The sequence below is a fragment of the Falco biarmicus genome, chromosome Z, assembly GCF_023638135.1.
Source record: "Falco biarmicus isolate bFalBia1 chromosome Z, bFalBia1.pri, whole genome shotgun sequence".
NCBI classification, from domain to species: Eukaryota; Metazoa; Chordata; class Aves; order Falconiformes; family Falconidae; genus Falco; species Falco biarmicus.
The window spans coordinates 7643393-7670605 of record NC_079311.1 but is presented as its reverse complement, the minus strand read 5'-3'; the positions used below and the strand labels follow the sequence as shown (position 1 = coordinate 7670605).

The window sequence follows — 27213 nt, the reverse complement described above, 5'->3', positions numbered from 1 at the left end:
TCTAGCAAATCTTGTATGAAGTGTCTTTGCCTTTTGTGACCTAGTGCTTGTTCTAAAGGCATAAAAATGGGAACTTTTAAAGTAATGATCTTGTAATATCTCATGCAAACTGTACGTGAATAGAAGTCCTATCATTTTGACAGATGAAGGCAATCTGATTTGCTGTGATTTTTGAACAATCTTAAACTGTGAGTCAGAACTGATGAATGAATTATTCTTGCACAACTGTAAAAATAAAAATGCCTTTAGTATCCGTGAAAAGCGTAATCTATTCCCAGCCTGACACAATTAAGTTGCAGTAGCACTAGTTCCGATAATTCATTTGCATTTGCTCTGTGCTGTTAGCAATACTGCACGTTAATGCAGTATCTTTAACTATTTTGCTTTGAGAGGAGAGATAGGTTAAATAACTAGTGGAAACTAAGGTGATGTGAAATAAGTATGGGAAAAGTATATGTATATAAAGATGTTAAAACCTGTGAGCTCTAAAAAATTCTTATTATTTTAAACTTTTTTTTAAATAATGTGTTTATGATAGACTTTCCTTTTTGCTAATTCCTCCTTTTGATGACCAGTTTGAAAGAAGTCAGAGCTAGTAATGACTTAATTATTTTTTCTTACACCTGCTCCACTGAAGCTTGTTCTGTTCTTTAATTCTAACAATTCTATTAATATTTCCCTTTGGATACATGTAGTGCTGTGCATGTTTGTGTCATTTGTAGCTGCATGCGAGCCGGTTAAAAATGTGCCCGTGATGTCTGCAGACTCGGTGTTTGCTGTTGCGATGATGGTGCTGCAGTGCATGTGAGTTTTTCTGGCTCTTTTCTCCAGCAGAGTTCAGTGCGCAGATGTCGTCACTGGGGAACTTGCAGAGTGCCTGTGAGTTCATCGGAGCTGCATGTCTCCCCTCTCCCCTCTGCGGCAGTGCTTCCCAGCCTTGGCCTTAGGGGCAGCTCTCGGCTGTGGGAAATGGAAAAGTTGGTGGCTTGATGAGAGCTGTTGCCTTGGGGCCAGAGGGGGCTGGGGACTACTGTTCCACCACTGCCCACGGCCTGAGTAGTGTAGAAAATTAAAATAAACCCATGAGTGCTACTTGGATGTTGTAATGAGAATAAAATTCATGGCGTTGTTTTTTCCTGAAATAGTTTATCCCAAATTAACATGTAATATTTTTTTGCTTCATATGAAAATAATGGAACATTCTTTTTTTCTTTGCCAGAGGAATAATAATGTAGAAAAAAAGAATGACAGAAATGGAGTCAGTGTATGGAATATTTTCAGATGAAAAAGTTCCATGTAGATCATCCATCCTAATCTGCAATGTATTTGTTCTATTGGCTTTTAAGGATTGTTATGATGGCTTCAGCTTATCCTGCTGCAGCTGGCGATGATGCTGATGCACTCAACAAGTATGGTCATACGCTTCTGTACTTAAACTGAACTTCTCAGAGTTCAAATAATATTTGATATGTGGTTAATTCAGCAGTCGGGCCATATTCTCCTCCTTGCTCACCGCCTGGTCCGAAGCCCAGTGAAGCTGAGTTTGTGCTCTGAGTTGTAGCTTAATAGGGTTCAGCAGTGGCGAGGAAGGGAGGAGCTGTGCTATGCTGGATGGGACCCAGGAACTTAAGGGGTTTCTCCAGGGTCTGCTGTGGGCCTCAAGCTGCTTAATTCTTGTGTGCCTCCCGTGGAAAAATGAGTTATGTGGCTTTCTCCAGCTTTATAAAACATTTAGTGTCTATGTATGTTTTCCAAAGTCACAGTGCTACAATCATCTCATCAACTTAACGGCAGAGCCTTTAGGCTTTAATGGTCCATAGCAACTTCAAAATTTTCCCCAGCAGCTGCTTGTTCTTCTTCTCTAAAAAAAAGTGTCTATTTTAAGAATTTCTGGATATTTCAAAAATATAAAACCTAAGCATTTTCTCCCATTTTAATTTTTTCCCTGTGTAATTCTTTTATTTTCTAGTAAGGAAAACGTTTGCATTTCAAAATTTATTTCCATTAACTGCAGAAGAAGGTGTTTTTGCAGTAGTTAATAAAGAATAAAAATCATGTTAGTTTTTCATTAAAAAGTCTCAGTATAAATTAATGGCCTTTGGTGTATTCTTGCTCAGTCTCAGCAACAGGCTGCTAAATGTTACTAAATCTTATAAATTAGTTTATCTGTTTCCACAGAACTGCTTTAAGCAACAGTTGTGTTCACAGATAAATTGTCTACATCTGTCTTGACCATATGTGTCTTTTATTTAGTGAATAAGAATCTGTGTCTCTGGACACTTTGCCATGTCAGAGCACTGTCTCTAGCAGTGCCAAGGTTTTACAGGTTGTTTAGGTAACAGGATAGGGCTACTGCAGTTTGGGTTTTGGAAAGAGTCAAGGTGCGTTTTTTTTTGTTCTGGTTTGGGTTTTTTGGTATTACCAAAAAAATATTTGGTAATTACCAAACCAAAGAGCTATTTTTACTGCTGTGAAATCAATTAGCAGTGATAACCTGAAGGAGTTTGTAATAAATGGATGTTGTCCAAGGAGCCTTATACAGGATTTCTCTTACGTGGCTACATCTGTGAGCTAAACAGCAGTGCTCCAAAAAATTTGAGTACATTAATATTAAAAAAACTGCCATTCAAGTATCAGTCAAAATTGAAGTCACTGTCAGAAAGAGCACATTCATTTTTTTCATTTGCTTATCTAATTTTTTCTTTCTTTCTTTCTTTTTCTTCTTTTTTTTTTTTTTTTTCAATTTCACATAATGCATTATCTTGGGAAATGAGACATTTACACCACCTAGAAAAGTGTGCCTGGGTGCGCACAGTGCTGCTAGATGTCTGGATTTATTTTAGTCTTGTGTAGTTGTCGCTGGAGTGTACGTGTTGCTGCTTCAGTTGTAGTGGTGGTTAAATGTGGATTGTCCCATTGGAGACAGTTGGCCTCCTTTTCTGTGTTGCAGAGAAAAAGGTAATTAAAATGCTCTATTTTATTTTCAGACAATGCTAATGAGGAAGAGTTGGAAAAGATCAAGTAAGGTAACTTTTAGCATGTGGTCTTCTGGCTTGCTTTATTGTTGTTTTTTTTTTAAGAAGAACAATGATATTTTACCAAACCAGCCATCTAGGACTGCCAGCTGGTGACACAGGATTTATTCTCCTTCAAATTGTGTTTTCATGACATTGTGTTGTGTTTCATCAAATCAAAATCATGAAACTGTTGAGCTTTTAATGTAATCATTAAACCTCTCAACTTTGTTACAGCATTTTAGCCTATCTTGAAATCATCTAGTATCTTCATATAAGTTGCAAACATTTCCTGGTTCTTTTTCTAAACCCTTTTATTTCTCACATATACAAAATTTCTTCAAAGCTTACGTGTTAATGTTAACAGAATTCATGCCAATGGGTAACTTTCATTTTCCTATTACTTACTCCTCATACTGATTAGAGGTTTTTTGTGTGAGAGTCTTCACACTGGTGCTTCTCAAAGACAAACTTCCCTGACTGCTGGACGTGCACAGATGACGATGATAGCCAGGCTTTCGAGTGCCTGAGAAGCCATCCTTGCTCTCCGCTTCATACAGCTCTTCAGGTGCCTCTTCAGGCAAATTCAGCGTGTGGCTTTTCTCCTGTAAGGAGTCACGGGAGTGATGAAAAAGGAGCCGAGTATGCTCTTTTCCACTAGGGAAAGACTGGCAGTTTGTCTGTAGTGAAATACAATCCCTTTTTGCCTTTTTACTGTACGTTTCTCAAAAAAGATACGTGTAGTTTCTCAGTAGTTTTCTGGCCACTCTTACCTAATGCTGCCCTGCTACTTTCAAGTTTTAAGCCTTCTTATTACATCTGTATAATTAAAAATAGAATTAAGATTTCTGACAGTCTTTGGTTGGTGTGGTAGATGTGGGTTTTTTGATCTCATGTATAGGTGTTAACATGAGAAAAATGAAATAGCTATGTGGGGTGTTTTCACTTATTTTGTAAAGTGTTCTACTTTTCTAGTACATTGATGCAACGATTTTAATAGAAGGTTATTAATAAACAGTGTTGTATGTAGTGCTCACTGACAAATATTTGCACACTATTTATAACCTTTAGGAAAAAAAAAAAGAGCATGGTTCACAGTTCTGGGGTTATGGATGGGATTTTCACACAGTCTACTTCTGTGATGCAGGACTGTGCTTGATCTCTGTTTTCTTTTTGAAATCTGTGAAGCAAAGATACTTGGTGATGATGCATAGTATTTTGACTCTCATGTGGTTCATGTAACTTTTCCTGAAATATCTTAAGATGCTCAAACTTCTGAAGAGTTTATGAAAAGCTGTGAGGGCGGTGAAGGGCAGAGCTGTTTTGCATCATGAAAGTGATGCTTTAACTCCTGATGTGCCAGATGTGTTGGATGATTGTTTGTAAATCTAGTTTATTAAGAACTTTCCCATACTTCAAACTGATGGAATCGTGAGCTTCAATAATCCTGAGTGAATGGCACAATGTGGTAGTTGGGAATTTTTCAGAGGTGTTTAAGTGAATTATTTATCCGAGCTCTCCTTCATTACGTTTGATAACATTTCATTCAGTAGCTGTCATTTTCTGCAAAGGGGCTTATAAAAAGATTTGGCAAATGTCGAATGTATGAACTTAAATATTGCATTTTTCTACGTTCATCTCAGCTGAAGTAATACTTCTACCAAGAGATGTAATGCATGTACAACATCTTGCATGTGCTCTGTGTGGTTTATGTACAGAAATGTCTCAGTTAAACCACAGGAGCTCATTTGCCTTGGGGGGGTATTCCAGAGTTCCAAATGTTTGCTCTGCTGTCAGGAAAACAAATTAAAATATTTTTTATTTGCAAAAAAATCCTTCAAAAAAAAATGCTGTTCTCTGGTGCGCAGGATGATCAATATTAAATATGACATAATTTGCAGATTTTAAAAAAAAATGTCTAGAAATAGGTGCTTAATGCTATTAGATAATACAGTGCCCTATTGGAGATCCTTCTTCATGAAGTGTTTGTCTTACACTCCTGAGAACTGAGAAGAAACATAACATTGAGGTGTTTCAGAGATACAACGTTTCCTAAACTTGCATTTTTAGCTCTGTGGAGTCTTTAAAATGGCACTTCTAGTAAACGAATTTGATGTTACAGATTATGGCAGTATATTTTACTCTCTACAATTTACGTACTGGAAGCGTACCTTTTCTGTAACATATGTAGCTTGAAGCTAGGATGTAGCAGTGCAGACCCTGACGGCACTGCTTCTATTCATGAGCTGCCTTCCTGGCACGTAGCTCCTTGGGCACGTGTAGTAGCTGTGAAAAGAATAGTAACGAACCTTCGCATTGACAGCATTGGATATTCACTTGCAGATAATTATTTTGGCCAAATTCCAAGTCTCCACTTCAAATACTGCTCCCACTATGGCACCCTAAAGACAAAGTTAAGGTCTCATGAGATACGCAGGTCAATGCCACTGTGCGTTTCACTTACTTTGTATGTAAACTTGTGTTTGTAAATATTTGTTAGTAGTGTTGCAAAAGCGGTGTTACAAAAGTGCAACACCACTTTTGCTTTTGTGGTTAGGGGTTTTTTTCTTATGTTGCTTGTGGTTTTTGGTGGTTTGGTGTGTTTTTTGTTTGTTTGTTTACTTTTCCCTGTCACATTTGCTTTATACCAGACATACTCTTCATCAAAATTAATGGGAGCTAGCTTACTCACAGTACTGTCTAGGTCAGAGGGAATACTCATCTTTCACTGAATCTAGCAAAAATTAAATTCAAATGATTTTGAAGTTAGAGTGTCTATGTCCTTGCTCTGTGGCAAGGAAACTCAAAATTTCTGTCTTCCATGACAGGAGATTCCCTGTGGGCTATTTAAAAAAAAAAAAAAACAAAAAAAACCAAACCCCAAACACAACCCAAAAAAACCAAACACAAAGAAAGCTGTTTGTTTATTAAAAATAAAAACACCCCCCCCCAACTTCTGCTGAAAGTTAGAATTTGCATCCCGTTTTGAATGGATTGTTCTATTTCATCCACCATGAGCTTGGTGTTGCATTACAGCAAATTGGTGGCCTGCAATTACAACTTTGCAGGTGAGCTGTTTGCCACCTGGTCCGGGAGGGGAAGCAGCTCCATTTCTACTGCAGCATCTGTACGAAGATCCCTTACACATCAAGTAAAGGTGGAAGTGGATTATTCAATGTTTCATGCACTTTTTTGTGAGCTGGGTGTTTGCTCCATAACCTCGATGTGCTCATGCCTCAGTTCCTGGGGGGTGGGGTTCAGTTTGCTAGGTATTGTGTGAGCTAGCAGACAAGTGCCACAGCAAAGAGACAGTGCTTGTAGGATCTGCATAGTAAGCCATTCGTTTAAACCAAGCAGAGGATTATTTAGCTTCATTTTTCTTTTTGAAAAGCTATTGGAAGAACTTTGACCTCTGCAAAATGGCTTTCCTCTCTCTGCATGGATCTGACCTCTTCTGCGTCCGTGATTCTCCATGTCCACCACAGTGTTCCCTTAGGGTGGGTTTTCCTTCTTGCCTTAATTCCTCTGCTGAAGGTGCAGGCTTCCCTGATGGCTCTCGTTCTTTGGGGTGAGGGAGAGAAACATCCTGCCTCCCTCCTGCTTTCTAAACTGTCTGGGTACCAGATCTAATTTGTTAAAGCAGATGTTGCAGTCTGGGTGTAAAAGGAGCACAGAAAAGCCCAAGCTTGCAAGCAAGGTAATTTATTACTAATAGTCAACACCACCTCTGACAGTGAGATGAATGGTGCTAATTGCTGAAGTGATTTCCATTACAGAATCCTTGAGGTGCAAGCTATCACTGTGATGAGAAATAAAATACTGCTATTACCAGCAGGAGCCAGTGCAGACTAATTGAGAAGAGTTGTTTTCTCCTTTTTATTCTGGTTAAGAAAACAAGAAAAAAAATCGATTCTGACTTCTTATTTACTAATTCTCTGCAGCACAGAGACTTTATCAATAGCTGAGGAAAGGATATGGGAAGGGAGCCTATTAAAATGTTGACAACATAAAATTGAGTTAGAAATTAGTCTCCTCGTCATTTTGGTAGTCTACAGTGAAATGCTGTCAAAAACAGTAGTAAAAAAAAAGCTTAATTTTTTCTTTACCATTACTAGGCCTAAAGCTGATAAAAGAAGAAAGAAGAGACTGTTTAAATGCACTCTTTTTTTCTCGTTTAAAAATTATGTTCTCTTTAACTAAGTACTTGCTCTTCATTCCTCTCTTAGCTTCTAATGGTGAAATTTCATTACTTTTGCCGTGCCTTTACTGCCAGTGTTTTAAAAAGACAAAATGTTACTGCTTTTTGCACTTTTTAATGTGAAGTGGTATTAAAATCAAAAGCATAAATACTAAACTTGGTGTCGATGAAGCTGCATTTATAATTCAGCACTGACAAATGTATTTTCCAGCCACAATCAAAACTTTCCCTTGATTATAAGTGGAAATGGGGAAGGCGAAGAGCCAACATGCTTTTAGAGCTGTCAAACAATTCTACCTGCCTTTGATAATTAATTGATTGCATTAACTTAAGCAGAAGTCTTTCTTTGGATGCTCTTTGACAAAGAGCATTTCATTTTATATAGAGCAGGCTGAATCTGAAGATACCGGTAAATATTTTAGGAAAAATCATGTGTTCCCCTCTGCTGCTGTACAATTTGCTGTATGGTTACAGGAGGTTAATTCAGAAAACGGTAAGGGACAGCGGCTTCAGGTGGTGCTGTTCACTTACAGGGTAAAGCACACAAGCTTGCTTTGGAAGTTTTATCCTTGCTGCGCTGAGTGAGAGAAATGGAGGCAAAAAAATTACAAAACAAGGAACTGGGAAGATAACAGAAATGTCTGTGGAAGGACGAGGCCAGTGGCAGGGCAGGTAGTATCAGTGGACAGACCGAACATCACTTGCCAGAACTGCAGGTGTCTGGGATGTTTAAAATTCTACCTGTGTGCAGGGTGGGTGTGAAGAAGATAGGATTAACAGCCTGGAAACTTGTCTTCCTACCCTAAAGTGGGAACAATGACAGCTAAACTGTATTTGGCAGGTGTTTGTTTAATCTGTCCTTAAAAATCTGCAGTGATGGATATTCTACAACTTCCCCAGAGAGCCGGTTCCAGTGCTTAACTGTCATTTCCATTAAAGGGTTGTTTTTTTTTCCCTAGTGTCTAGCAGTATCTCCCATGGTGCAAATTAAGCTCATCTCTTCCCACAACACAGATGGTTATGTTTTGTCACAGTAATTTGGGCACAATTTATATACGTATCTTAGAGTCTGAAAAAAGTGATCCTTTGAAATGTGTGTGTGTGTATATATACTTAATTCAGAGGAAAGTTTCAGGTGCTCACATCCATTTGGAATGAAGCTTTGCTATGAGCAGAAAATAGGTCAGAATGAATGGTGAGAAGATGGGAGAAACTGACGATCCTGGTGGGTTGAGCCCAGCCAGCACAAAGCCTTGATGCTGTGCAAGCACTGATCAGCAGTAGCCGAAACATTGCTGTGTTACCAACACAGGCTCAGCCACCAGTGCAGAGCACCAGGAGAGCCATGGACCGCTGGGGGAAAGTGAGCCCCGTCCCCGCCAAACCCATTACAGGGTCAGGTGAAGCTAGGTAGGTGGTCAGGCTGGCTTGCTATCAGCCACTGCTGGATGTTCACTTACGGGTGGTTGTAGAGCGTGGAGGAAGCCTCTTTGTAAGGGCAGGGACTGCACTAGCAATTACAGATACTTCCCATGTCTCCCCACTTCAGCTGTAACATAGAGGGGCTTGACACAATGCAGATTTACTGGCCATTCCCAGAGGAATGTGACAGATTGTGTTTCACTTTCATCTGAGAACCTTGATAAGCTTCATTGTGTTCCTAGTCCTGTAGGACAACGAAGTACACCATCTAAGATGAGAGCACCATGGTCTGATACCTGCTGAAAGGGTCTGGTCAGTTCTGTAGGGCACACACAGTGTGCTACTCAAGAAGAATACCCAATATTTAACACAATAATTGAATTTAAAGTGCAGCACCTGAGCCTCCTTGTCCTAAACTTTCAGGGTGGAAAACATTTGGGTATTAAAGTTGATTTGATCAGTCCTCAACACGTCTTCCCTTTCTGCTTAATTTATGAGACAGGACTACGAGAGTGGTCGAGCTCTGTCTCAATACTAGTTTAGGTCTTCAAAGCTGAAGATGCAAAGGTGTCAGTCTAATTTTTGCCTCATAGGCAGCGGTCGTCCTCCCTGGTTGTGAACCCTGATGTACCTCCTGTGTACACTAGACCGTGTACTGATGAGTTAGTGACCCTATATGAAATTGATAGATACTCATAGGGAGGACGGGTGACCAAAAGCCTTAATACTGGCTGACCGAGCTGTTTATATTCCTCGAGGGTTTTTTTAAGTTCTAATGAAATTGGCATGCTCCCACATCGAAGTTTGATTTTCTCTGAACAGCATTTCCTGATCTGTAAAGGGAAAAATTTTGACCAGCTTAGGTAGATTATGAGTAAGGTGCTATTCCATTTAAACAGTTTATTTCAACAAATCCTACACTCCTAGAGAACTAAATAATGTACTCACTGCCTCTATTCACAATTTGTATACAAAGAAATAAGATTAACTCATGTTTTCCTATGTAACTATACCTAAGAAAAGCTGTTTTTATGAAAATGGTACCTTTTAGCCAAAGCGTACTGAGAGAGAGCTCTGCCAAAAGTGTTCATTTCACTGAAAATCATTTTCATCTGAATAAGGGTCTGCTCTTGGCCTTTTTACATCTGTGGGAGAATTGCCATTACATTGAGTTCAAACATGATCAGATGCTGTGTTAAACCTGCTACATTAATGGCACGATAAGAAAACATCACAAAAACCTTTGTGTGCTTTAATTCAAGGGCAAAGAGAAACAAGTGGTTTGGCATCTTTAGCCAAACGTAGTAGGGGAAAAGATATTTAATAGCCATCTGCTGTGCCCTGTCAAGTCACAGTATTCCAGAAAAATCTGGAGGAAAAGATGTCACCTTCTCTTCTTTTATACCTCCTCTTCTGTTCTGTAGTATCAATGATGAGTTTAGAACTGGGAATACTAGAATGCACTAAAATTTAGTAATACTCTTAATTTACACTGTTAGTGTGTGATCAGCTGTTTCAATGTGACTTTGATAAACTGGAACCAAAAGACCATTCTTCCCAGAAATGAAGATAAATTAGTCTGGGTTGCAACAGGTTATTTCATTGTCGTCCCAAAGTCATGAGAAGCTACTTCTGATTAATTACAAATGGTGATAAAAGAGTGTATTTACTGCCTAAAGAAATTGATTTTTAATATGCATTTAGATAACTATTTTTGCTTTAATTCAGCTTTAGAAATTTGCATATACTTTTGAAAGGAAAAATAGGAGTTATGAACATTTTAAACAAAAAATAATTGCGAAATGTAAGGCTTTCAGCTCCTAACTGCTGATGTTTTTTTCAATTTATTTTAGAAGCTATTCTAAAAATATGTGTGTTCTCATTGCACAAAATGAAGTGTCAAAAGCTATGGCCTTATTAGCTGACGCTTTTATGTCCAACTTAAAATATTTAGTTTATGTGACTCCTGATTTGCCTTTTCCTGATATCAGATGCCTTATGAAGCATCTTTTTATGTTTTAAAATCGATATGAATGCTTTTCCACTGCAATGAGGTGCTTCTTGACTAGGGGATAGAAGTGGAAATAGCAAAATCATGGCCTAAGGACTGCAAAGACAAGCAGCAGCAGGGAGCTGTGTGGTACTTCTTAACTGAAGGAATTTACAATCAGTTCAATCTTTCAACCAGAATCTTTCAACCAAAACTCTGTGGAATTTCAAAATAGAAGGCAGAATTAATTTGGCTTGGGGTTTTAAGAAGAATCTTTTAAAATTGAGAAAGTACTTGCTTTTGTAAGCCACGAGGTTCTAGATGTCAGTTCATCAGCTGTAAATAGTGCCTGATGGAAAGCTGCTAAATAATAGAATAGAAGCACTAAACGTCAGAGTAAATACACCTGTCTGTTAGACATCTGGTCATAAAAGTTATGCAAATATTTGGTGAGGCTTGTGTTTGCATTACTTGCATTTGAGTGAGAACAATGTTTTGATACTGTTTTGCAATCAGAACAGCAGAGTGGTATTTCGGTGTGGGTTTTCTGGGTTCATGCCCACAATTCCATGAAGCACAGGGAGTTTCCATTCAGTCTCAGTGGCCACTGTCCTTCTGTGTGTCACATTCACATCAGTGTGAGGGCTGTGGTGATGCTGGTCATCCTAAGCAATGGGAAGATCATCAGGAGACCTGTTGTCTTTCACATGTTACGACCAATCTTCCAAGAGGAGTTGCTGGAAGGAGGACAAGGGAGAGGGTTAGGATTGTGCTGCCACAGCCTCTCTGACAACTCCTGCCCACACACCATTGCCTTGTATGAATATATCCACCCTTTTCCAGAAAATGCAAGTCCTAGTGAGTGCCTAACAGAGGCACAGCCTTCATCACATCACATGCTACCAGCAAGTACACTTAAGTGGAATGCACAATCATTGGATTTAGCAAACCACAAAAATGTGTGAAATGCTGCAAAAGTATCAGCTTTTGTTACAAATACTATAGTGGCACCACAGAATTGCAACTACAGTGACAATATTGAGTTGTTAGAGCAAACATCCTGAAGATTTAACGTGGCAGTCACGCTGAAAACACATAGGGCATAGGGCAGTGTAGATTTCTCAACTAGAGAAATTTAGATTAGCTTCACCTAGAATAAAAGTACGCTAAAATGTAAAATACAGCTTACAGAAAAAGTTAAGGTAAATATTCTTTCACATTGCAGTAATTATCAGTAGTAGTCCACTTACAAAACTTGCGTAGCTGCCACAAGCAAACATTAAGCAGGAGTCGTCATGATCCCATTGAAGGTGTTATTGTAGCTCAGTGTCTACATGTTGATTACTTCTGCAAAGTGTTGTCCTTCGTGCAGTTTTTAGTAGAGGAAAAGCATTGTGAATGCATGTGACTGTCCCTTGATTTTTTTTTCCATCATGTGGACAAGGTGCGTAGAACTAGCAGCTGTGTCTATTGACATTTTCATCTTTATTTTACATGTTTTATCCAAGTTGTGCAAGTTTTCTAGAAATTGGGGCAGAAGAATTCTCTTAGGTTTGCAGCAGTCATTTACAATGCTGGCTTTGATTCACTCTGCAACTGCTGCATTTGTACATCCATCCTCTGTACAGCAATGGAAAGGAATATCATCCTTTCCTACATTCTTTCATTGTTTTCTTAATTGGTATTTTATTTAAATGTTCTAAGCCACAGTAGTTCTTTGGGCAAACATGCCTCTGCAGGACATATAGCTGCATTACTTATTTGCTTTTTAAAACTTTTTTTTTTTTTTTAAATAAGTTTGTGGTAGGCACACTGTTCTATTTCTGTGTGTTGCTCAACTATTCTTGAACAATAGATTTTGTGTTTGAGGACACAGGAGAGGAGGAGTGTTTCCTAGTGGTATGTATAATGAGGAGATGTAGTAAAAGCTGAGCCTGTTTGCATGCAAGTGAGAGAGGCGGTGCTTTGCAGGGCGCGAAGGCTGATCAATGAAGAGGTGAGTCCAGGCAGGGAGAGGGCAGATTGTGAGGTTTCCCCAACTCATTGTGGGCTAGAATTTCAAAGGTCACTTAGATACCCAAAGTTACCAAAGTTAAACTTAATTGTGGCAGTTAATACGCCCATCAAGAAGATGGTCTTGATGAACCTGGGAACAGTGCATGGATTCTGGCTATACCTAGTTGGTTTCCCACCCGGTAATACATGACCATGTACAGAACATCAAGCCATGTTATAAGATCATCTTTTAGCTTTGACATCGTATTTGGCTAACTATATTAATCATATCTAACAGAGGATACAGTTCTGTGTCAGAAGATTTTCTGCTGTTGGCATCCCTAGACCTCTCACTACCCCTCATTTAGACAGAATAGGTGGAATACAAATAAAAGCTGGTTTTGTCATGTGAGAAAATGTTGGGTTTGCATGCTGTCTATAGTAGAAACATTAAAACAGTGTATGGATATGAAAAGATGTGAGCTTTTCTTTTGCAGGCAGATTTAAGTATCCTTTGACATGAAAGACTCCTTTGCAGAACTCTTAATTTTAATTTCTTTTTGGGAAAAGAAAGTATGCAGGCTGCAACCGCCGCCCCTCACCCCCCTTTTTTTTTTTTGTTTACAATATGTCAGGTGGGAGTCTCCATGCCTGCATACAAATGCACAAGAATGCAAATAATATTCCCATGTTAATGACAGTTGGTTGTGGCCCGAGATCTTGACCTTCCTTCTTTCCAAATTCTAGCATGATATAGACTGTACAGGCAGTTTCAGATGGGAATGTTATGAAATACGTAACTTCCCACCTATTCCCAGAGAAATGAAAATATGTGCAGTGTCTCCATGGTTTTTTTCGGTTTGTGGCAGAAGCAGGGTGCAGTACGCATTACCTGCTTTCTGAGGGAAGTAGGTTATCTGAGAATTAGTCTTGAGATACTCCTTCATAGGAGAAGTTTGGAAAGATCTGTGCTCACGTCTTCATTTTACTCTGTTTCCTTTCTGACTTTGTAACTAAACTCACTGTGGGCTGGATTACAGAAGGTTGCTTAGATACCTGGAAATGTGCCTAGACATCATGTACCTGTCTCACACTGTGAAATTAAGTACGTAAGGGAAGAACTCTAAAATGCGAAATTCGTTTTACTTTCCCATTATTTTTTTTTTTTTTTACCTATTAGCTTTTTGTCAAATTTGGCTTGAAATCCTAAATTTGTATTTTATTTAGTTTACTTCCTATAAGAAACACTGCATGAAATTGTCAGTGTCTGTAATTTGTGAGGGTAAGGATGGCTTTGACTGGAAGGATGGTGTTTTAGGTGTCTGCTGAGATGCTGTTCAGTCTCCGTTGGAAACGAGAAAAATGACAGCTGGAAGTTATTGTTCCTGGAGAAGGCCACGTAGCCTGTGCTTTTCGTGTTGAGGAAATCCGGATAGCTTTACCTCCACTGAGCTGTACCCCGGGTCTTTCAGTATGTCTCCCCTTTGCTGTTCTACGGATCTGTGCGTTACTGATCAAGACGGGGAGAAAAGGGCACCACTGTGGTCCTGATTCCCTACCTCAAGGAAGAAACGGCCACAACCAGCCCACACCACTTTGCTTTTAGTGGGCGGCTGCTTTTCTTTCACAGGCTGAGATGCGGACCCTGCTGCTGCGCTGCTGGCTGCACGCCACCGGGCCCTGCGAGCTGTATGCGCACCGTAGGCTGGAGAGGTCTGGCGCTGACCCAGCAGGGCTTTCTGCTGCAACACGCGAGCGCTTGTTCTCAGGGTTTCTGCCTGGCTCTTGCAAACTCCCAGCTGACCCATCTGTCATTTTATGCTCTCTGCTTGCTCGTTTAGGTCTTGCCTTGCCACCTCATATGTGAATTAACCCCCGTTGATGAAACTCCCTACTGGTCATCATAAAAACTCAGCATGTTTCATATGGTGGCAGTTGCTCTAATGCTGCAAATTGTTTTAAAAGCCTTAAAAAATTTGGAATTTTTATCAAGTGTACTCTCTAAATGATGCACTGTCTCATTTGTGATTAGTGAAGCTGAGATCTATGCAGTTGTGCTTAAGCTTAAAAGAGTTGCAAGTGTGAACTTGGGCTTATTTTCCATAATAATACCCTGGAAATCATTTGGATTCTCACTCTTAAACCTGCCCCCTGTTGTTTGGGTGTATTCTTTGCCAAAATAAGTCTCAAATAACCACTGCTTCTGTCCCATCCTATCTTCCTAAATGTGCTTTGTCTCTTCTTTCATCTCTCTCATCATCTTATGTGCAGGGCAGAGTCAGTTTTGATTATTTACTAGTCAGTCTTTCTTTTGCTCTAAGCCTTCTAAGAAGCTGGAACAAGGAGAAAAAAAAACCCTACCACTTCTTCACAAGGCAAGTCTTTGGCAGTGTTGACTGTAGACCCCCAATGAAGGGATTTTTGTGCTGAGAAGACATTTATGAAGTTTAATAATGTTCTGATGTTGCAAGTGAAGTCTCTTCTGGCACCTGAGTTCCCACCTTATACCCTCATTTTTGTAGAGTTTCTCTTTCCTGGTGTCCCCCTGTCGCTTCATGTCATAGATTAGGTTAAAGGTTGTTCCACTGTTACATGTTTGCCTTTGGAGAAACAGTAGTTTATGAGAAGTTTCTCCACGGTCAAATCCTTCACTTCAGGAAGAGATATGTTTATTAAATACAGTGAAATATTGTGGGAGTAGCTATACTGTTTGGAATGAACAGTCATTAGAAAACAGAAATACATGCCGATGTGGTATCTGAAAGCGCATTATTCAGATTTGTTCCAACACCAGTGGTCCCAGTCCTCATGTGTAACGCTTCTCTCTGCAGTCTGGTAAGTGCAGATGATAATCCAGTGATTATACTCCAGCATACTTTCTATAATCTTCTCTGGGTAATAAAGTAAAATTCCAGCCCTGGGCGCTCTCATGGCAGTGTCTACCCTCTGAAAGACTCAAGCCGAATTTGCACTGACAGCCTCTTACAGAGACACTGGGGGTATGCAAGCGATGAAGCCAGCCACGCAACCCTTCATGTACTGGAGGGATGCTCTGCCTTGGTTGCTCAACCTATGTTGCATAATAAAGAAAATGTGTGTATTTTATGTATTTACAGCTGAGTATACAATGCAGACTTGCCTTTTTTTATTATTAATTCATAGAATAATTTGAATTATTTGTGAAGTTTAAATATTGTTTAGCTCTCTAGTGTTCTAATTTTAGACCAGGTAACCTTGGGCAAGTGGAATTTCAGAATGGAAGGGAGATCCTTTGGCAACCGTTCTCCTCAGATGCATCGGAGGTGTGTTTACCGGCCTCAGGAGTGCCAGGGTGATTTCCCACTTCTGGTACCTTGTAGCGCAGAGCAAGCTGGCGCTGGTCTTCAGTTACTCAGGCTTGTAACCCCCAGCTCTCCCACCCCCAGTGGAGTTCCTTGATGAAATAGCTGTGGCCATCTCTTTTGTGTGGGTGAATTTTCTTTTAACCCCCCCAGTTGGTGGCTGAGTGTTCACAGCCCAAAAGGATCCTCACAGTTCTGATCAGAGGCTCTACAACGTCTTTCTTTTGAAACTCTTGAACTAATGCGTTGGTATTTAATTCAGTTTTCCTTGCTGTGTCTGAGAATACCACATCATTTTAGAGGCTGAGATAGCTGTCATGTGCACAGGGGTTTATTGACTTATTTTTCCTTGGTCCGTGCTTCTCATGATAGGTTTATATTATTTTAATGGAAATCTCATTTTCCTCACAGTTTTTTGTGTTTGTTCAAGTTCATTCAATCATATGCTACTAATAGAAGGGTCTTTGTAACATTTATTTGTAATGTTGTTATTTCAATCCGCAGAGGGAGAAGTGAAGCAAGAGAAAACACTTTTTTTTCCTGAACATTTCCTTAAGTAGTATTTGTTCTGCTTGCTTCTGCCGAAGCTGCATATGACATTACCTGCGTTTTTGTCAGTTTTGTTTCTCTCCAAGTAATTCTTTGTAGTGTACTTTATGTATGCACTGTCAAATAACTTTAAAGTGGCTTAAGATGGTTGTTCTATATTCATAGTTATATGAAATTGAACATTAAAATGCAGGGGAAATTTTTGGAATTGTTTTAACTAAATCTGTATTTTTATTTCCCTAAAGTTTCAGACCCAGAGCTTACGACTTTCAGACCTGCACAGAAAATCTCAGCTATGGAGAGGGATAGTTAGTGTTACCTTAATAGAAGGTCGTGAACTTAAGGCGATGGATGCAAATGGACGAAGTGATCCTTATGTGAAATTCCGGTTGGGGCATCAGAAGTACAAGAGCAAGGTAATTTTAGCTGCGACCTAAAATGCGCATTGGTTGTGTTTTTTGGTTTGTGTGACTACTATAGTGGTGGAGATTTATTGTTGTGTTAATTAGCTGTCAGAGCACCTGTCGTTTTGTTGAAATGTTTCTTTTTTATTTCATTATAATAAGAAAATAATATGAGATAGGGAAAAATGTCGCACTTAAAAAGGCGGGGTGGCAGGGAGGCACACCTGATTTTCCATGCAGATTGGGCTAACTGTCATTTCCCATGGTGGGTCATTCGTGGCAGGGGAGAGATGTGGAGTGATTCTGACAAGTAGATACTACCTTTGTGCCTTTCTGTCTTGATGGTGGATGCCTCTTGGATGCATGGCCTTATCCTCAAACCATGTCATGCTTTTATCTCACTTTCCCCACAGCAAGTTTTGTTAAAGTTTGGTATACGTATGAGCTGAACACGTAGAGAGGATTGATCAGGGAGAGAATAATCATGGAGACTAGCTTGGCTTCCTTGCTATTTTTTTTTTTTTTTTATTTCCCTGATCCCTACTGGTTTGAAAATTGCTGCTTGGGGAAGATGCTGGATCTGCCGACGACACATGTGACCTTTCCTCTCTCAGTGGCCATGACAGCCCATTTGGTTTACACAGCCAGACAAAGGGCAAAGTGAGGAGGAGGCCAGGAGCAGTTAGCTGCCTGCCTCAGGGTCCCTTAATCTGAAATTAGAAGAAATCCAATTTCATGCTTTTGTGACTGAAAAACTTTTCTGTGTTTTCATCTTCCCTGATGTGTTTTATTTTTTCAAGCCAGTGGAACTGGTGGATGTAGAAAGTAGCAAGAAGGTGCTAGGCAGTTCCCATTCTTGCTCAGGATAGAGGTGACTACTGTGAATACTGCTTTTGCATTATGGTGGAAAAATCTGCAAGCTTTCTGTTCTGCAGAACATGGTCAGAAATACATGAGCTGAAATCCATTGAGGTTACTTCTTTTGTCAGAAGTAACTGGACTGAAAATGATTGAGAAAGCTACTTTCATCTGAGTTGCAGAGGGAAGGAAGTAAAACAAAGTGAGGGTTTTTTTCTGGGGGGAAAGAAGTATTATTCCATAGAAAGTAAACCATAGTACCATCTTTCTCCCAGTGTTATTGCAGCTGAGGAAAAAGGACATGATAAAATTGTTTCTGTTTAAATACTTACAGTCAGCATCTACTTGTCATTGCAGGTGCTTTGTTTTCCCTTAGGCTCAGACACATAACTTTACAGCTAACTGTCACTTAGGAGAGGGCATAATTATTCTACAGAAAAATGGATCCATTCCCAGGGTAAATCCTTTGTTCAGGAGGCTTTTGAAGGTGACAGGTTGCAGGATTTTGGAGGTTGCCGTTGTATGGGAGAGGCATGAGAGGAATGGCCAGTAGTCTTTTCTAGTTGCTGTTCTTTAATTCTCACAGCTTAAGATACTCATACTGCAAACAGAAAAAAAGACTTTCTGAGCAGACTCTAAAGATCAAATTTACAATTCAAGAAAGCATATGCCTGCACAATGCAATATGACTTTCTCTATGCTCCCTTTTCAGATTGTGCCAAAAACTTTGAATCCTCAGTGGAGGGAGCAGTTTGACTTTCATCTCTATGAAGAACGAGGTGGAATTATTTATATTACCGTGTGGGACAAAGATGTTGGCAAAAAGGATGATTTTATTGGCAGGTTTGTGCAATTATAGCCGCCTTGTTCCCTTGGGATGAGAGCAGATGATTAAAATGAGCCTTGCCGTTGAAACTGTTTCTTATGACCATTTTTTCTTGGGTTCTGTTGGTGGGTTTTTTTTTTAAAGGTGAGGGAGGATTTTTTAGAAAATATCAGTAGAGTTTGCTGCTTTGATGCAATTCTTTACTTTGATGGTGTAAAATAATTTCTGTTGACCAGTAGGTGGCAGCTTTTACCAATTGATAGGCTTAGGTTTTCCAAAATAAAAATCCCACATTTAAAGCAATAATCAAGATGCAGGAGGTTCCATATGGCAACATCCTGCTTGGAGGAGAAATAGCGTTTGTGACTTGTAATAGGCACATAAGACCAAAATTATGTACTTGCTTTCTAATCCATTTGGTAACTGAAATGACAGTGTTGAAGGACTACACTCAACTTTTGGAACAAAGAAGTAAGATCATTCACCTCATTCACTTTCAGGGAAAGTGAATCTTTGGGATCTGTCTTAAGAGTTCGAGAAATGGTATAAATTTGTGTGATTGTTCTGCATTTTGGTGTAGGAAGAGGAAGAAAGATGCTTTTGTAACAATGGCATTAACTGTTAGCTAGTAGGGGGAAAAAAACTGTCTTGTGCTTATAGATACGACAAAGTAGGTGGTATTTGGAAAGCTCAGATATTTGTTTACACATAATTTAATTGATACCCATATAGTCATACTAATAGTTATTATTATTAATCTGACATATTTTGATTGTTCGTTAGAATATTGGTCATAGGTATTTTCACTAGGACACTGATGCTATTAACTTGTAGAATTAGGGTTTTTGGTAGTTAAGATCACAAATGAAAATCCTGCAGACCAAGCATATACTTTTGTTGTCAGCGTGGTTATGTTTCCACTGACCTTTTCCTCCCCCTTGTTCCATTTAGGGTAATGGCTGGCTTTATCAAATTAGATCAGTTGGGTAATATTCTGTGTTTATTTCCTACCATAAATTGTGGGAACTCAGAAACCATACAGAGTATGTGGCAAGCAAACAGCTTTAATATTGACAAAACCACTTTTCAGAAGTATACACAGTAGGATTTTATTTTATATGATGAAACCCTAGGGGTGGGGTGCCATGTTTATATTTGAAGTTTGTACTGTATTTTTTCCCTTGCTTGATTCCAGTTGGCGCATATGGTAACAGTAACTATTTTTCCAAAGTAGCATCATCATTTAGTCCTATGTCAACATGTGATTACTTTGGGAAATTGTTCCTGTTTTCTGCTTAACTTTAACCTTCCTATCCAAAAGATGGTGACACTGAGTTTTCATGTGTGATTTTCCAGAACACTGTCATCAAAACAGTACTTAACGTTGTTACTGTTAACAGTAATGATAAAGTCTTTTTTGTATAAAACAAAAGACACCATTTTTGCTCCAGTACACTTCAAACCAAAATAAGAATGTGATAGAGATATTAAAGGAAGAGAAATTAGAGGAAGAAAAGTCTGTAACTTCAACGTGAGTGGCTTAGGTAACTTTTCAGATACCTGAAAAATTTGTACGCCTTAAGTGTTAATCTATTTCTTTGTGGTAACTATGTGCTATTATGCAAGTAACATGATTTCTACGTTGTATTTAAGTGCAAAAAGTTTGATAGCATGAGAAATCTCCTCTCTAAGAAGAATGCTTGAAGCCCGTAGCATTTTTCAGTGGGAGAAATGTTCTGTTTTCTGTCATTTTCCTAAATAGATGTAGTTCTTTTATATAGCAAAAAAGATGCTCCTTGGACAAAGCTAATCTGTAGTGCTTCTGCAGTATACAGCTGATTTTAACAAAATCAGTGGTACTCTTCCTGAAATTTTACTGCTCTTGATTTTTGTGACCTCTCTGCTGTCAGTGTATGTATAATCCCTCTTCAGTTTGTCCTTTCAGACACTCTCTCATTTCACCTTCTGTTCGTACCTTATCTCTGGATAATGCAACCTGCAAACAAGTTCCTCTTCACGAAGATTTCCATGAAAAACTGTCATTTGTCAAGCTCAATCTGAATACAAAAATAGGTCTTAATATTCCCCCTCCCTGATACCCTTTTCCAGTCACTGTGGATAAAAATCACCAACACCTGACAGCTTCACTTTACATTGACCTCACTCTCCCAGTTTCTCCTTTCGAGGCTGCCTCTAAAAGCTGTAAATTTGGTACAGACACCACAGATTTGCCCTCTGTGTGTGTGTGTGTTACGCTAAATATATATTAATTTTGTAAAGCAGGAATGAATTGTGCTCCATGACTAAGGTTCTGTGGCTCTGAAGGCACACATAATAAATTGAATATTTTGATTCAGGTTCCAGGGAGAGTGATAGTGAGGCTATGGAAGGGAAACAAAAGACTTCCTCGTAGTATTCTAGCATTGCTCGATAATGGGAGGGTAATCCCTTTGATCTTACTCTGATCTTCCCACTTTCTTGAATAATGTGCAAGCAGCAGTTGAGATATTATATAGGAATATTTTTACTAAATGCAAATAAAAACAGTTATTTCTTGGAAATGTTCTGCCTGGCTGAAGTATGGTTAGGGAGAAGCCATGCTTGATTGGAGAGATCCTACTCATTGAGGGAAACAGCAGACCAAAATGAGAAAACAGAAGAAAAAGTTTGTTCAAGGAGCAGTTCTCACCTCTCATCCACAGTGTTGGGTTTTTGTGCCCTCCATATCCTGATTGCAGACCACACATGAAAGTCAACAGAACTTCCCATGCAACACAGGCATTGCCAAGCTGCTTTGCCAGGGGACCTCTTTGAAGAGTGCCATCCCTAAAACTGGTTCAGCAGTTCCAGACCGGGCTGGCTGTGGGAGAACAGTGCTGCTGGGTGCCAGGCTGAAGGGGCAATCTCCAGGTTCCTCCTGGAAAGCAGCACGGGAAGCCGTCTTGGGCTGAAATGATCTTGCTGTGCTAATAAGCTCTGTAACTTGCCATATTCCAAACCAGGATGTCATAACTTCTCCTGGAATGATACACTGTCTCAGCCGCACTTCAGTGAAATAAAAGAAGTGGGAAGTCAGGAACGTAGACCTGTGTGGGCCCTACGTGTATCAATCATACCCATGAGGCTGGAGCATGGTAGGGGCCAGGATGAAGATGGGGATGTCAACGAGGCAACGGCATGTGTGCTTAGACTGCGAGGGCTTGGGCTTGCGATGCTTTTCGGAGGGCAGGGAGATGAAGGAAAGGTGTTCAAGAAGGCTGAAGGCATGGAAGTGAGATTCTGGCTGTGGGGTGGCCTGACAGGAGGAAGATGGAAGTGGAAGGGGTGGCTTGTGAGAAGGGAGGAAGGTATTAAGAGGGTGAGAGCAACAGCATGGCATCCTAGTGCAGAGAAGGAGGAAGATACATCTGTCACAGAGCTAGTGTAAAGCTCTGTCTTCGTCTTGGTGCCCAGGCGCATTCAGCATGGTGGTTCCTGAAATGAGATGCTGACTGATTGATTTCCATTCCCACCTTTGAGCATCATATGGTTGTAAAATTCATTTGAGTTTGTGGTGTGCATTCTCCATGAGAATTTAAAGAATGTAGCACCTTGTGAACTTCCATCTTAGAATACTCTAAAAAAATTAAATCCTAGAACCATTTCAGTGTTTATTTTGGGATTTTAAAAGCTGGAAAAAGACCTCAAACAAAAGTTTTGAGGAAAATATGTTTCCGATCATATGCTGTTCTCTATGAGGAAACACTGGGCTTGGCCAGAACTGAACTTCATCATGCAGGAGGTTAAATTCTGGCATTCTTCTGAATATCATTTTTCTAAAAAACAAACGACATTCCAGGACCAAAGGCATGAGGTCTAGGAGTTCCCTTTTTTTTTCCTTTTTTTTTTCCCCCTGAAAGCACCAGCAGCCACAGGGGCAGCCTTCTTGCATTCAAATAGGCATGTGGACTTGCATGAGCAGTATTAGTCATTGCTCCATCTGATAAGTAGAAGTATGTATGTATGTGTTGTTTTAAGTAAAAATACATATGTATGTGTATGTATATTGTTGAGTCTAAGTGCATTTAATGTTCACATTTTTGCTATGAGCAAATCATTTCTCTTCCATATTGAGCAAGTATACTCCTGTGATTAAAAACACATACTGCAGTAAGTTTATGTAGGTAATACGAAGATCAAAATGAAGGTGAAATTATTTTAATCTTCATGTAATTATTTAACTTCCTTATCATCTGTGTTTTTGAAGGCGATCCTGACTGTCACCTTTACGATAATCAGCTAATAAATCCTCATGATTGTTACACCTTTATGCATAGCAGTAATCTGAACAAATTGGCTGCTGACAGCTGCAATAAATTGCCAAGAATGAGTACTGTCAGAGAACAAGTTGTTTCTGTGAACATACAGGATAAGTAAATCCCATGTCATGCAGTTTTATTCAGCTGAAGTTATTTGCAATCCACTATGGTAGGATTTATAGCATTATTTATTGCTATGAAAAATGCGTGTTTATCTTTAAAATGACATTGACTTCTGCTCATATTTTGTGCCAGAATATTACTGTTGACTTCATCTATATCTATTTTCATCAGTATTTATAGATGCTACTATCTTTTTTTCCCCATCTGATGCAAATTAAGAACACAAGACCTTGTGTATAGTATACTCATTAAAACTATGTATTAATTTTATGTGTCACGAACTGAAATTTCCCGTAGTTTCCCTGAGTATTGTCATGAAAATTCAGGTTGATTTTGTGTGCATGTGTGTATGGGTACACACCATATAATTGATCTTACAAAATACAAAAGTTAAGATATTGAAAATTAAGTATTCAGGTTTTCAAAACCTAATCTGCTCTGTCTTGGCTGTTTAGTTTTTTCAGAGGGGTTTTGGGTGCACATAAATACAAGCAATATGTGACCTGTGCTGCTGCATTATTAATCTGGAAGCACAGGAATACACTGCTCAAAGTTCGAAGCTAAAGTGGGACTTTTATATAAAATATTTATGCCATCTTCATTTTTATTTTTTTCCACTTAAATTTATGTAATTTCATCGTGGGAGGCTGAAAGTTACCAGGCAGGACTGAGTGGTGCTGTGAAGCTGTGTATGGGTACTCCAGTGTGCATATAAAGTTGAGTGAAGGACACTAAATATGCTACTGCTAGTGTTTCTTCCCAGATTTTTTCTAGAGATGTGATTTTCAAGACTGACTTACATTAAGATACCAGCAATTTTCTTTTTTAAATATTGTTACCCAAGAAAGAGGTTTTGAATAGTAGATGTGAAAGCCTGTGTTAATGTTGAAATTGATGAATCCTGAAGTTTAGAGACATGAATCCTGTACAGAGACAAAATGGGTCCCCCTGGAATTCTAAATAGTACTTTATTATGCTGGTCTTTCAACTATATTTTTCACATGGTGGTCTGAAAATTTCTGCATGTTGAGGTAACGTTGGAAAGATATATTATTTTCAAAATGTAAACACAATGGTCAACATGCTATTGTAATTTGAGTTTCGAGCTGTGTGTGCATGTGAATTACACAGCAATTCTGTGCAAACTCAGACAGCCACACAACCAACGGCCTGTGTGTATAATAGCTTGTTGATTGTGATGACTACAGTTAAATTATTGCAGTTGCATTTCTCTACTTAAAATGAAGATTTTGCCCAAAGCATTAAAACCTGAAAATGCTGCTGGTGGGCCCTTGCCAAATCCTGAGATGTGCGGAGCTCTCCCCTTTTCTGATTGTTGTCAAAAGGAGTCAGATGTAAATGTGGCATCTCAAAATTTGGCCTTCAGATATTCCACACTTTAGTTATTGCTATGTCTGCACCTTCTAGCTTCTTCTGTTAATGCAGAGGCACTGCTGTTCTGCTAGAGAGCCCCAAAAGGTGCAAAAAGGTTTGGCCCAGAAATCCTCAGTAACTTTCTCTTATCAGGTATTTTAATATTGCAACTCTTAGTGACAGCTGTTAGTGTCATGTACTGTTGCAAAATTGATAGTATTCCCCAATGTATTCTGAAACACAAGAATGCAGCAGACAAACTGGATTATGCTTATGATCCTTCTGACCCTGTCTCCTGCAAGTTGGAAATGCATGCACTGCATGAAGTAAGAGCGGCAAAATAAGGGGAAGGGGGAAGGAAAAGGGAAATGGCTGCCTAGGTATGCGGAGCATGACAGTAAGTGTAGAAGGTGTTCAGGGGTGTAGATAAGGGTTTGTATGGGAGCAGTGTGAAAGCTCTTGCAAAGCTGCTCTAACCAACTAGAACCGTACAGGAATGTATAGGAAGACATAATGTTCTTCAAAGCAATAGGCTGGTGTAGCAGAGGGAAGCGTTAATTTGGCTGAAAGAAGCTGCATGGGTGGCAGCACCAACAGCGCGTGTCTGCAGTGTGCAGCTGTGCCGTGGGGACAGCGTAGGGAAAACCATGTTGTAAAACATCTGCAAGTACTTTTTCCTGTCTCTGCAGCTTCAAAAGTAAATCTGTAGTTTTATTGTGAAGAGCTATGCTTAGGAAAATGTTAATTGGTGGTTTCAAAATCCATCAGCAGGATTTCATGGCATGGACCGTACCTCTTTTAGCAAGCAATAAACACTTGTCCGTATTTGGATATGGCTCAATGACTGGTGAGATCATCTGTATTTAATGTAGCTCTGTAATTCCGTTACCAAGACCGACTTACCCCAAATGGCAAGGCTCTTTCCTGCTCCCCATGTGTGTCTGCGTGGAACCTGGCCGCACCATTTCCCCGGCCCCGCTGAACTCTGCAGTGAGACAGAGCGCTCCCGGCTTCCTGGGGATCCTTTGCAGCTCCCCACGCTTGCCACCACACTCCTCAGTCACTGTCCTACTTAGCCAAGCTGCAGTCTCCAGCTCCTTTGGGAGCTTTCCTGGTTTCCAGTCTATCACCTCTATCCGTCACAAGCATCACGCGGGGTCTGTAATTTTATTTCTTTCTCATTATCTTTACACTTAAAAATGCCTCACTCTGGTTCTTCCAAGAACTTCACGTTACTGCAGTCCTGTCTTTCTGAGCGGTGTCATTCTCAGTCGGTGCTTTGCAGAATTTCCTCTCTGCGTTTGTTTCTTGGTTTTACTCTGCTCATAAAGGACACGGAGTCTCACAAATTGTAGCAGTTCATGCCTCGCTGCTTCTGATGTGTGTCCAGCTCAGTTCTAATTGCAGAATCGCACAGTTTCCTCTCCTTGGCATCCTTTGGAGCAGCATAGACCTGGATCACAGTGGAGTTAAAAGGCTGTCTTCCTGAACAAGTCATGATGATAATTAAGTTGCCTGGGTTGTAGCCAAGTGGTGCTTTTCTGTCCCTATCACTTAGGATTGTGCCAATTCCTCTTTTATGCTTTATTTTGTCATGTGAGAAAATGATCTCGCTATCTGCTGTCTCTCCCTTGCCTGGCCACCTGGCTTTTAAGAGGCCTTCTATGTCATGTCGCTACCTTTGTAATTCATTCATTAGCAAGGATATTTCACCAGGGTGCCAACGCGGTCCTACATTCCAGGTTCTGTTAGAACTAGAGAGGGGAGGTGATTTTTACCTCTTAGACATGCTGATAATAAAATACTACATACAGTTCTGGCTTCCACGCTTTAAAAAGGATGCAGGAGAATTTCACTGGATCAGAAAAGTTACAAAAAGTCATTTGAGGGCTGTAGGAGACATGTTACAAGGAAATGTATAGGGAGCTGAAGGTGTTTAGCATATCAAAAGGAAGATCAAGAAGAGATATGATTATGGTATGTGAGTACCTTCAGTAGGAGAAAATACGGAGCACTAAAGGCTTTTTCAACCGAGTAAAGAAAGGCATAAAAAGAACCAAAGGCCAGATATATTCAAATTAAAAATAAATCAGAAATGTATTTCTAACAGTTTGGGCGATTAACACACTGAACACAGTTTCAGAGAAGTGGTGAATTCCCCTTGAATCTTCAAATCTTCCTCCATGGGAGCCGTACCCTCTTTCTGCGGCGACTTATCTGTGATACTTTGGCACATGAGCTTGAGACACGAGCGTGGTTTTTCTCCCTTCTGATCTCTCAAGGCCGGAAAATCCAGATCCGCCCAGCGCCTGATAATGTTCATGTGCGGAGCTGATCTGGGGGGACGTGCCTCCGAGCCGCTTGCAGAGGGGTCAGCCAGCCAGCGGGATGGCACTGGTGCCCCTGCCCGCCACGGCCGGTGCTGGCGCAGGGCTGCGCTGGGGGGACCGTGCAGCCTGGAGCAGCAGAGTGATGCAAAATACTCCAGCTACCCTAAAAAAATGAATATTCCCTGACACAGGATTTGCAGCGATGCTTGAAAACCTGTCCATGGAGTTAACAGCTATTTGTGGCCGTAATTCTTTGCATGCAGTGAACTTTTTCTTTCAGTGTCAGTTCGTAAATAGTAATTCCATCAGAAACTGAATTACCCAAACTTACTGTTTATCTCCTGCTTTCAGTGTGGCAGCTGCCAGTCATACACAACTTACGGCTGTCTTGCAATGGCTGTAATTTTTCATGGCCCTCAATTTGAAAACGCAAGACAAAAATTTCTAACACCATAATGCTCATTTCTGCACCACTTTCTGGTAACATTCAA

General features: G+C 39.9%; 1 protein-coding gene across 8 annotated transcripts in view; it reads left to right on the top strand.

Moving 5' to 3' along the window:
* Positions 1 to 27213, top strand: part of MCTP1 (multiple C2 and transmembrane domain containing 1) — a 187377-nt gene that overhangs the window by 40340 nt on the left and 119824 nt on the right. For 6 of the 8 annotated variants that reach the window (XM_056325793.1, XM_056325792.1, XM_056325791.1 and 3 more), the window contains exons 6-8: positions 2988 to 3026; positions 16755 to 16925; positions 18484 to 18614. In XM_056325793.1, the coding sequence (XP_056181768.1) occupies positions 2988 to 3026; positions 16755 to 16925; positions 18484 to 18614 (341 nt within the window). The remainder of the gene's footprint in view (positions 1 to 2987; positions 3027 to 16754; positions 16926 to 18483; positions 18615 to 27213) is intronic. The other 2 variants (XM_056325797.1, XM_056325790.1) reach the window with 1 other exon arrangement.